Raw genomic sequence first — 12,591 nt, 5'->3', positions numbered from 1 at the left:
TAATTGCCCATGTATTTACCATATTTACCATGCCATTTACTTTTACTGAGAGCTTTAATTTTTCATATGGCTTCAATTTACTGTCTAGTGTCCTTTCATTTCAACCTGCAGGACTCCCTTTACCATTTCTTGTAGGGCAGGTCTAATGGTAACAAACTCCTTCAGCTTTTGTTTATCTGAGAATGTCTTAATTTTGTTCTCTCTTTTGAAGGACAGTTTTGCCAGATATGGGATTTTTGATTGACAGTTTCTTTCTTTCAGCACTTTGAATGTATCCTCTCACTACCTTCTGGACTCCAAAGTTTCTGTTGAGAAATATGCTGGTAATCTTATCGATGATTCCTTGTATGTGATATGTCACTTCTCCCTTGCTGCTTTCAAGATCCTCTCTTTGTGTCTTTCAAAAGTTTGATTATAGTACTTCCTGGTGTAGGTCTCTCTGAGTTTACGTTTCTTGGAGTTTGTTGAGCTTCTTGAATATATGTATTTGTATCTTTCAACAAATTTGGGAAGTTTTCAGCCATCATTTCTTTAAATATTCTCTCTGCCACTCTCTCCCTTTTCTCCTTCTAGGACTCCCACAGTTTGTATGTTGCCCTGCTTGATGGTGTCTCACAGTCCTTTAGGCACTGTTCATTTTTTAAAAGAAATATTTATTTATTTATTTATTTGGCTGTGTTGGGTCTTAGTTGTGGCATGTGGGATCTTTTTTTTTTTATTTTTATTTAATTTATTTATTTTATTATTATTTTTAAATTTATTTTGGCTGTGCTGGGTCTTCGTTTCTGTGCGAGGGCTTTCTCTAGTTGTGGCAAGCGGGGGCCACTCTTCATCGTGGTGCGCGGGCCTCTCACTATCGCGGCCTCTCTTGTTGCGGAGCACAGGTTCCAGACGCGCAGTCTCAGTAGTTGTGGCTCACGGGCTTAGTTGCTCTGCTGCATGTGGGATCCTCCCAGACCAGGGCTCGAACCCGTGTCCCCTGCATTAGCAGGCAGATTCTCTGCCACTGCGCCACCAGGGAAGCCCCGGCATGTGGGATCTTTTGTTGCAGTGTGCGGGCTCTTCTTTGCAGTATGCAGGCTTGCGACATTTGGGCTTCTTTCTAGTTGTGGTGCGTGGGCACCAAAGCCCGTGGGCTCTGTAGTTGCAGCACTTTGGCTCTCTAGTTGCGGCACGCAGCCTTAGTTGCCCTGCGGCATGTGGGATCTTAGTTCCCTGACCAGTGATATACCCAGCATCCCCTGCATTGCAAGATGGGTTCTTTTTTTTTTTTTAAATCAAAAAATTTATTTATATTTTGGCTGCATTGGGTGTTTGTTGCTGCACGCGGGCTTTCTCTAGTTCCGGCAAGTGCTGGCTACTCTTTGTTGTGGTGCACGGACTTCTCATTGTGGTGACTTCTCTTGTTGCAGAGCACAGGCTCTAGGCTTGCGGGCTACAATTGTTGCAGCACATGGGCTCAGTAGTTGTGGTGTACAGGCTTAGTTGCTCCGTAGTATGTGGGATATTCCCAGACCAGGGATTGAACCTGTGTCCCCTGCATTAGCAGGTGGATTCTTAACCACTGTACCACCAGGGAAGTCCCTGAAAGATGGATTCTTAGCCACTGGACCATCAGGGAGGTCCCACACTGTTGACTTTTATTCAGTCTTTTTTTTCTGTTCCTTAGAGTCGATATTTTATATTGTCTTACTGTCACTTTTACTCATTCTTTCTTTTGCCTGTTCAAATTGCCTTTGAATGCCTCTAGTGAATTTTTCATTTCAGTTATTGTACTTTTCAACTCCAGAATTTTTTTGATTTCAGGTTTCCCATCTCTTTATTGATATTTCCATTTTGTTCATATATTTTTCTCTTAATTTTTCTCCACATCTTCCTTTAGTTCTTTGAATTTTTTTTTTTTTTTTTTTGCAGTACGCGGGCCTCTCACTGTTGTGGCCTCTCCCATTGCAGAGCACAGGCTCCGGACGCGCAGGCTCAGCAGCTATGGCTCACGGGCCTAGCTGCTCCGCGGCATGTGGAATCTTCCCGGACTGGGACATGAACCCGTATCTCCTGAATCGGCAGGCGGACTCTCAACCACTGTGCCACCAGGGAAGCCCAGTTCTTTGAATATTTTTAAGATGGTTGTTTTAAAAATCTTTGTCTAGTAGTTCTGCCATCAGGTCTTTTTTTTCAGGGACAGTTTTTGTAGATTTGTTATTTTTCCTTTGAATGGGCCATACTTTCCAGATTCTCTGTATCCCTTATTTTTTGTTGAAAACTAAACATTTCAATCTAATAATTGGGTATGTCTGGAAGTAAGATTCTCTTCCTTCACCAAGGTTTTCTGGGTTTTGTTTTTGTTTGTTTTAAATTGTCATGGCTGTCTCTGTGCTGAGGATCAGCCTGAGGTATAAACTTAAGGTCTTTTTTTAGCCTACACCTTTCTCGGTCATGTGCAGTGACTTTCTAATTTCCCATATGTGCATTTACTTTTATTTTTTTAAATTATTATTTTTAAAATTTTGTCTGCATTGGGTCTTTGTTGCTGCATGTGTGGTTTCTCTAGTTGCGGCAAGTGGGGCCTACTCTTCATTGTGGTGCGCGGGCTTCTCATTTGTGATGGCTTCTGTTGTGGTGCATGGGCTCAGTAGTTGTGGCTCGTGGGCTCTAGAGTGCAGGCTCAGTAGTTGTGGTGCATGGGCTTAGTTGCTCCACGGCATGTGGGATCTCCCCAGGCCAGGGATCAAACCCGTGTCCCCTGCATTGGCAGGCGGATTCTTAACCACTGCGCCACCAGGGAAGTCCCTGCATTTGTTTTTAAATGTCCTAGTTTTTAAATGTATGGTTTCCAAAAGGGGAAAAGAGAAGAATGAAGAGAAGAAAAGGACAGTGGTCCTTTAAATCCCCTGTACATCACTTTAACCAGCGTGAGAGGAGCTTATAACAATGGGAGGAAGTACAATAAGACCCTTGCTTCTTTTTCTGCTCCTCTGAGATCAGAAGCAGCAATCAGTCAGATCACAGAACCCCAGAATTTGGAGGACAAGATCCTTTTTGCCCACCCTGACTCACACAAACTGGGTATAACCTGCTCCTGGTACATTGTGCACAGCTGCCTGCCTTAAAGCTGAGGGTGGGGAATAGGTAACTTTTACCCTGCTGAGAGGTGAAATAGACTGAAATTAACCACAAATCATCATTTAATACTTCAGTGGAATTTGCAAGCCTCAATAGACTCAGAGTTCCAAAATAGTTAACATGAGACAGATTCTGCCAGTGAAGTTTTTTTCTAGTTGGGGAGACTCATTCCTTATGCTTCCTACGCTGCCATCTTCCCAGAATCATCTCTTCCTGATCTTGAAGAAATGGATGATTTCAGATTTGGAGCAGAACTGGTTCAAGATATCAGACAACAAGGAAGCTACTAGTGGAGTCATATCAAAAGGATAGGCTTGAATAGCCTTCCCCCAGCCAAAGATGAGACCACATAAGCTTCAATAATAATAATAATAATAATAGTGAACTGAAATCCATAAAATATGTTTAAATTAATGACCTCATACTGATATTAGATTAAAAATTTTTTTTACAGTAGGTCCTTGTTGGTTATCTATTTTAAATATAGCAGTGTGGGGCTTCCCTGGTGGCGCAGTGGTTGAGAGTCCGCCTGCCAATGCAGGGGACACGGGTTCGTGCCCTGGTCTGGGAAGATCCTGCATGCCGCAGAGTGGCTAGGCCCGTGAGCCATGGCCGCTGAGCCTGCACGTCAGGAGCCTGTGCTCCGCAACGGGAGAGGCCACAACAGTGAGAGGCCCACGTACTGCAAAAAAAAAAAAAAAAAAAAAAGAAATATATATATATATATATATATATATATATATATATATATATATATATATATAGCAGTGTGTTTATGTCAGTCCCAAACTCCCAGTCTATCCCTGCTCCCCCAACCATAAGTTCATTCTCTAAGTCTGTGAGTCTCTTTCTGTTTTGCAAATAAGTTCATTTGTATCATTTTTTTTAGATTCCACATATAAGTGTTATCATATGATATTTGTCTTTCTCTGTTAGACTTAACTTCACTTAGTATGATAATCTCCAGGTCCATCCAGGTTGCTGCAAGTGGCATTATTTCATTCTTTTTAATGGCTGAGTAATATTCCATTTTATATATACCACATCTTCTTTATTGATGGACATTTAGATTTTCTTCCATGTCTTGGCCATTGTAAACAGTGCTGCAATGAACACTGGGGTGTATGTATCTTTTCGAACTGTGTTTTTCTGCAGATATATGCCCAGGAGTGGAAATTCTGGATCATATGATAGCTTTATATTTTAGTTTTTTAAGGAACCTCCATACTGTTCTCCACAGTGGCTGTATCAATTTACATTCCCAACAACAGTGTAGGAGGGTTCCCTTTTCTCCACACCCTCTCCAGCATTTATTGTTTGTAGATTTTTTGATGATGGCCATTCTGACTGGTGTGAGGCGATATCTCGTAGTTTTGATTTGCATTTCTCTAATAGTTAGCAATGGTGGACATCTTTTCAGGTACCTCTTGCCCATCTGTATGTCTTCTTTTTGTAAAAAAAAAATTATCTATCTTTGGCTTCGTTGGGTCTTCGTTGCTGCATGTGGGCTTTCTCTAGTTGCAGCAAGCTGGGGCTAGTCTTTGTTGCTGTGTGCGGACTTCTCATTGCAGTGGCCTCTCTTGTTGCAGAAGCACGGGCTCCAGGTATGCAGGCTTCAGTAGCTGTGGCATGTTGGCTTAGCATTTGTGACGCGCAGGCTCAGTAGTGGTGGCACACGGGCTTAGTTGCTCCGTGGCATGTGGGATCTTCCCAGACCGGGCTTGAACCCGTGTCCCGTGCGTTGGCAGGCGGACTCTCAACCACTGCATCATCAGGGAAGTCCCTGTATGTCTTCTTTGGAGAAATGTCTGTTTAGGTCTTCTGCCTATTTTTACACTGGGTTGTTTGTTTTTTGGATGTTGAGCCACATGAGCTGTTTGTAAATTTTTGAGACTAATTCCTTGTCGGTCGCATTGTTTGTGAATATTTTCTCCCATTCTGTGGGTTGTCTTTTCATTTTGTCTGTGGCTTCCTTTGCTGTGCAAAAGGTTTTGAGTTTAATTAGGTCCCATTTGTTTATTTTTATTTCCATTACTCTAGGAGATGGATCAAAAAAGATATTGCTGTAATTTATGTCAGAGTGTTATGCCTATGTTTTCCTCTAAGAATTTTATGGTATCTGGTCTTACATTTAGGTCTATAATCCATTTTCATATTATTATTAATAATAATAATTGCAGTGAACTGAAATGTATAAAATATGTTTAAATTCACAACCTCATACTAATATTAGATTTTTAAAACAGGATTATCTTCAGAAGATAAGGAACCAATTCATTTTCTTGAAAATCGGTAAATCAATGGAAGCACTATTAATGTGGGACCTTCTTGACATATAAGAACGACCCAGAGGAGAGGAAGCTAGGTTTCAGAGGTGGTTTGCATCTGGTTCACCCTTATTCTGAGAGTTATAGCCCATCTAGGTAACAATTTTAAATGGGGGAGTGACTTTGATTTTAGCATTCATTTTCACAGATTTTTCTTTGGATTTGGCAAATGCCTTCAGGGAGAAAGTGAATTTTAATCTTCTAGATTTTTTTCCCTTGATAATTCGTCATTATCTTATTAGTTCTTTAATGCTTTTAAGAAGAAGACATTTCTTTAACATAGTTTATTCAGCTTTTTTCATTGTCTTTGGAGGCAGAGTTTTCTGCTGTACTATTACCAAAAAGTAGGCTACTCACCTCATGGAATTTAGTCTTATGTAGACGTGTTCATATAAAACAAATTACACAGATAACTAAGCTGTGTAATTTGTAGAAAAAGTCTAAGATAATATACAGTGGTATGATTAGGTAAGATCTGTTTCATTCAGCATACTAATATATGGCAATGACACCAATTATCTATAAGTTTCTATGTTTCAGGTTCTACGTACTTACTATATGTTGTCTGACTTAATTCAACCTATGAGATATAGGTATTACTGTGTTTTCTCTTTTACAGATGAAGGAATCAAGGCTCAAAGATGTTGAGTTTGTCCATGTCACACAGTTTAATAAATGGTTAAGCTGCTAGTCACTCAGGCCACCTGACTCTGAACCTCTAAACCTTTATACTTTACTCTTTGTAGTGCTAGAAGAGCATATAAAAAGAGGACCTGATCTAGTCATGGGATCAGGGGAGATTTTCCTGAAGAAGGAAATATGAGTCGAGAGCTGGAGGTCAAGTATGAGTTAACTAAGTGAAGAGGATAAGAGTGCCTAGGCCTAGAACCTGGAGGGAGATGACACTTTGAAGATCTGAAAGAAGTCTGGTGTGGCTGTTAGAGAGATTGTTAGACTGTGTGGCTCCACACTCTTGGGGGATTCTCTTACATTGATATTTACTCCCCTTATGTCTGCTACAGACATATTCTTCCCACTTTAAAACTGGCTGACTCCTGATGGTGATGCAGTAGGAAGAACACAGCATCACCTCTGAAGTATTCTTGCCAAAAAATACTGAACCTGAATTTAGATGTAACTAGTTTACAAGAAATACAGGGGATGAAGAAATATGTTAAATGATAAGAATACGATAAGCCAAATCTGAAATGTGAGTAACTCTATAAGACAAATGGCCTATTTCTTCAATAAATAAATGTCAGGTTAAAAAAAAAGAGGGTGGGGGAGATGAGTGAGATTGTTACAGATTAAAAGAAATTTAGGAATGCTATATGCATTCCTTGAATAAAAACCCCAAAAGACATTTTTAAGACATTTGGGGGAGAATTGAACATGGGCTAGATATTAAGTGATAGTAAGGAATTATTACTATAATTGGGTGTGACAGTGGTATTGAAGTTATGTTTAAAAAGGGTCTGTATTTATTAGAGATGAATACTGAAATATAAGTGGGTAAGGAAGAAATGAAACAAGTATGGAAGAATGTTAGTTATCATTGAACCTGAATTAATGGATACTTGGGTTCATTGTACTCTTTCTCTACTTTTATGTATTTTTGAAAATTTCTCTAATGAAAAGTTTAAAAACTAGCTGAAAGGCGATAGCCGTTGAAGTTGGCTGATATTTTTGAGAAGTATCTTTATTTAAAATAAAGGTGGGAGGGGTGAACATAGTGGGTGACTTAGTTGTTGGAGACCAGAATTTAAAGGGGAGAGAGTACTCTCTGATGTCAAGCAGCAAAAATGGCAGAATTTGAGAATTTGTAACATGTTACTAGGTTTAGCTGAAAATGAATTATTGGTGGCTAGTAAATTGTTTAGTTGGATTTCACTACCTGAAGCAGATATAAAAGGACAGAATGGTGCTTTGCAAGAAATACTGAACTAGCAGCGGGGAGACCTACTTCTAAGGAATCTTGGGAAGATCGTTTTACCTCTCTGGGTCTCAGATGGTTTTAGCATCTGATATACTGGTACAATTCTCCCAGCACACTCTCTTGCCAGCTTTGGGCAGCTGTAGATTTTGGATTAAACAATTTCCGAGGTCTCTCAAGCTCTGAGATTCCATGATGCTAATGAATGTGTGTGTGTGATTGTGCCTCTGCAAAGGAGCAGTTAGATATCAAAAAATCCAAGGAAATGTTTTCCTACAGAGTGGCACAGTCTTAGACAACAAGAGCAAGTGATGGGAGGGTAAACGGAATATAAACCTTTGTGTGTGCCATACAGAATCCTTTGTTGCTAGCTTCTTAGCTACTTAATAAATAAAGACCACCTAAGAATGGGGCACGTCATTTACCCTTCGAATTAGTCCAGTGAATTGTTAGACTGGCCTGTAACTTTGGGTCAGACACAGTTCTTTTAGTTTTTTGGGGAAGCAGCTTCCAAAAAACATCAATTTATTTATTAGCATCACTTGCTTTTCATATTATCTAGTTAAAACAAATAGTTTTCTTTGTGTGTATGTATGTAAAACCCCATAATACTTTATTTCTGGAGGAGAACATTATAAAATTCTTGAAATCAATTTTCTTAGAGGTCATAAAAGTTTTGACACAGGAATACTTAAATTGCCTAAGAGTAGTAGGTTCTTTTAGATGTAATTTCCTTTAACAACTGCTGCACTTTTTTCTTAATTTAGGCAACTCACACATTTTTATTGCCAACCTCTACTTCCTTTGACTCTACAAAGAAAATTGTATCTACAGCAGCCCCTAAAGCCCAGGAGTCCAGCAAATCATCAGACGGACTCATGACTGAAAAACAGGTAAACCTAAAATATTTGAAGCCAGTGTTTGTCAAACTATATGTCAAAGAATACCACATCTACAAATGTGAAAAATCTTACTTTCAAAGGCTGCTTTAGTAAAATCATTTTGGGAAATGATGAGTTAAAGACTATTAAGTGATAGCATTATTCTAAGACTTCACAATACAGTAAGTCCCCTACATACGAACCTTCAAGTTGCGAACTTTCAAAGATGCGAACGTGCATCTGGTGCCAGCAAGGAACCAGAACCTGTGCCATCCACGTCAGGCGTGAGTGACATTGCAGCTCGCCCTCTGTCTCCTGCTGCTGAGGATTGTTCAGCTCTACCGTCTCCCACCTCCTCCCCCTCCTCCAGTCAGTAACTCTTCCTGCCCGTTTACTTGATACCAGCCCCTGGATGCCAGCTGTTGTACTGTACTAGTGTACTTTTCAAGGTACTGTACTGTAGGATTAAACATGTTTATTTTTTGTGTTTGTTTGTTTTTTATGTATTATTTGTGTGAAAAGTATTAGAAACCCATTACAGTACAGTGCTGTATAGCCGATTGTGTTAGTTGGGTACCTAGGCTAACTTTGTTGGACTTAAGAACAAATTGGATTTATGAACATGATCTCGGAACAGAACTCATTTGTATGTAGGGGACTTACTGTACTATCAGTCTCCAAAAAGAGGCTTTAGTATACAGTATTTCCTACTTATTTAACACTGATCTGATGAATATTTCATTAGACTGGTGTTCTGCAGCACATACTTTGGAAAATACCATTCTCAACTATTTTCAGAATTTGCAAACAGTTATGTTTTTCTTTCTCTTGAAAGAGCTATCAAAGAACGATATGTGTAATTGGGTCATTCAGAATGTGTGACATTGTTATTTATAGAGCATTTTGTTTTTATGAGTCATAGTAGGCATCTACTTATATACCCACACAGAGCTTTTGGCTTATCAGCATAATTTTAGTTCTGTGTCATTAATCTTTGTGACCAGAAGACATAAATAAGGGAGAAGGTTGTGGGAGGGAGGAGGATTATAGAAAGGATAAAGAAAGGGAAGAAAGTCAGCAGTCAAAAGGAAAGATTTGTTTGGCACTGTGAGTCATAGTGCTATCAGAGAGTCATCATAATAATTCGTTTTTTGTCTTGATAGATTTTTTTAAAATTGAAGTATAGTTGATTTACAGTACTGTATTAGTTTCAGGTGTACAACACAGTGAATCAGTATTTTTACAAATTTTACTCCATTAAAAAATATTATAAGGGCTTCCCTGGTGGCACAGTGGTTGGGAGTCTGCCTGCCGATGCAGGGGACACGGGTTTGTGCCCCGGTCTGGGAAGATCCCACATGCCGCAGAGCGGCTGGGCCCGTGAGCCATGGCCGCTGAGCCTGCGCGTCCGGAGCCTGTGCTCTGCAACGGGAGAGGCCACAACAGTGAGAGGCCCGTGTACCGCAAAAAAAAAAAAAAAAAAAAATGTGTGTGTGTGTGTGTGTGTGTGTGTGTGTGTGTGTGTGTGTGTGTGTATATATATATATATATATATATATAAAATAAGATAATGGTTATAATTCTCTAGCTATATGGTGTATCCTTGTTGCTTATCTATCTTGGTAGATATTTTAATGTCTGAGGGGCATTTGGATGTGGAGAATACTTTTAAAAATTGTCTAGGTGGGTGGGAGGGGAGAAGTTGTCTAAATTATTAATCTTGAAGTTATTATGATATTTACATACTCTACACTAATGAAAATGTATAAAATATATTTTTTCAAGCATTTAAATAGATTGAAAATTCACTCAAATTATGTTTTCACAAATAAATAAGATACTTAAGGTATTTTTAAAAAGAACACAAAGTACCTCACACAGTGATTTCAAAATTGATCATTGTACTTAAATTACGAGCCTGTTATAAAACTGTTAAGATCATGGATTTAAATGTATCATTTAAAAAAATTTCCATTTCTGTTCTTATCTGTATTTTATGTTATTTTTCTTCCCATTGTTAGGTTTTTATTTATTTTAGTTTTTATTCTTTTTTAATCTAGAGAGTGAGAGTTACCCTCTCAGGTTTATGGTGTAAATACATATTTAGAATCAGCAATACAAAACTTGAGTGTCTTTCAGAATGATTCTACTAGAATCAGTTACCTGGATGGGCAGACTCCTTTTCATAGTTAGTTCCTTGTATGATGGACAAGTTCTATCTAAATTACTGGCTCTGTCAAGTCAGATATGTTTTGATTTTGTTGTGACCCTGGTCAGGATTAAAGTGACACTTGTTTCTTAGTGACTCAACCTTCCTTTACTCTTAAATTAATATAACCTAATTTGCAGCTTTTTATTTTGATTGGGGCCTGGTCTGGTTCAGTTAAATAAAAAACCTAAGGGCGGGACTTCCCTGGTGGTCCAGTGGTTAAGACTTGGCCTTCCAATGCAGGGGGTGTGGGTTCGATCCCTGGTTGGGGAGCTAAGAACCCACATGCCTCGCAGCCAAAAAACCAAAACATAAAACAGAAACAATATTGTAACAAATTCAATAAAGACTTTAAAAAAACAAAAAACCTAAATTCTGTTTGTTTCACTGAAATTACAAGGTTTTTTATTTTTATTTAATTTATCCATGAAGGCCTATATATGAGTATTCTGGAATTATATAATGTAATTATCTGTGCTTCTTTGCATCCTTTTTAGTCTCTTAATTTTGTTAGAAACAAATTTGTTTTAATTTTAATCATTATATGTGTATAAAAATTCCTATTAAAGCTTTTGGAGAAAAAGTCTGTTATTTTGGAAACAAAGGAAATTATATACAAGGGTATTTCTTCACCTTATATCTTGAAGTTGATCCTTTTCTCCCTCGTAATTGTAGCGGGAAGAAGCAGAATGGGAAAGCATAAACGTGCTGTTGCTGATGCATGGCTTAAAACCTTTATCTCTAGTCAAAAGAACAGATACGAAAGGTAATCAGGTCCTATTCTTGCTTCTTAAGATAAAAATGTTCTTTTTCTGTTAAAAAATTTTTGATGTTAAATTTTTTTCCTTATCTTTATTTTTACTATGTGTATTACATTTCAAAAAATGTAGATCTCATCATTTTTGACAAACAGTCATCACAAAGGATGAGGGAGAATTTAAAAACTTTGATGGAAGAAACATCACGTCAACAGAACATGATCCGGGAGCTCATAGAAACTAATAAGCAGCTTAAGTAAGAAAATGGAAAAAAAAGATCTCTTTTCAATTGTTTGTGTACAAGTGGTATGCATTCTAAAAATAACTCCCTTGAAAAAAATCTTGAAATTTAATTTTCCATTGTGATTAAATATTAAATTAAAAATGTTTTTAGTAGGTAAATCTTTTGGTAATAGCTTAGCTTAGATATGTAATGGTATCCTATATTTCTTCAGTTGGTTTGTGTTACAGGATAGAAATTTTAAGAATGCAAAGAAATTTTAGAAACTCATTGTGTTGTTAGATGGATATGTTTGTTGATATGTTTTATTTTTATTACTAAGGGAGGAATTGTGTATGTGTTATTAGAAATGAACTTCAGCTACAACACAGCCGAGCAGCAGATCAGGAACAACGAGCTAATGACTTGGAACAAATTATGGAGAGTGTGAAATCCAAAATTGGTGAAATGGAGGATGAATCCCTAAATAGGGTTTGCCAGCAACAGAATAAAATAAAAGAACTTCAAAAGGAGCATAAAGCTTTACAGGTACTGAGCTAAACATTTTCTTACATGATGGTATTAAGACAGCTTGTCAGGGTTACAGGTGACTTCATGTTGCTTAATTCAGTGGTCCTTATCTTACTTGACCTATCGTTGTTGCCTTGAAATACTTTATTTGCTTCGTTTCCAGAACATCCTCTCTTCTGGTTTTCCTCAACCCCACTGGTTATTTTTCAGCTCCTTTGCTGATTCTTCTCATCTTCCTAACCTCTTAGTGTTGGATTCCCCAGACCTTTCTCTTGCCTATAAATTCTAACTCCCTTGGTGATGCTCAGTCTAATTCACAGCACTTTTAAATCCATAGCGCACACCTCTTCCCTTAATTTCAGACTCACATCCTGCACCCTACTTGATATCTCTACTGGATGTCTAATAGACATCTAGAACTTTTTTACATGTCTAAAACTGAGTTCCTGAATTTCCTTCCCAAACTTTCTTCTTTTAGTCTCCATTCTGGTCCAAGTCACCTTCATTTCCTTCCTGCTTCTCTCTTGGTTTCCCTACTCCCACCCTTGCCTTTTTCAATGTGCTCTCAACATAGTAGCTCAAAACACTCCAATGACTTTCCTTTTTGTT

At 38.2% G+C, this 12,591-nt stretch overlaps 1 protein-coding gene across 10 annotated transcripts in view; it reads left to right on the top strand.

Moving 5' to 3' along the window:
- CEP70 (centrosomal protein 70) overlaps positions 1 to 12,591 on the top strand; it is an 87,909-nt gene that overhangs the window by 20,674 nt on the left and 54,644 nt on the right. For 5 of the 10 annotated variants that reach the window (XM_032631590.1, XM_032631592.1, XM_032631593.1 and 2 more), the window contains 4 exons: positions 8,151 to 8,276; positions 11,149 to 11,239; positions 11,364 to 11,487; positions 11,820 to 12,000. In XM_032631590.1, coding sequence (XP_032487481.1) covers positions 8,151 to 8,276; positions 11,149 to 11,239; positions 11,364 to 11,487; positions 11,820 to 12,000 — 522 coding nt within the window. Of the gene's footprint in view, positions 1 to 5,312; positions 8,277 to 11,148; positions 11,240 to 11,361; positions 11,538 to 11,794; positions 12,001 to 12,591 lie in introns of those variants that run through there. The other 5 variants (XM_032631595.1, XM_032631594.1, XM_032631597.1 and 2 more) reach the window with 4 other exon arrangements.

This window comes from Phocoena sinus, chromosome 4 (assembly GCF_008692025.1).
Source record: "Phocoena sinus isolate mPhoSin1 chromosome 4, mPhoSin1.pri, whole genome shotgun sequence".
Lineage (NCBI taxonomy): Eukaryota > Metazoa > Chordata > Mammalia > Artiodactyla > Phocoenidae > Phocoena > Phocoena sinus.
This window is presented reverse-complemented; position numbering and strand designations above follow the sequence as displayed.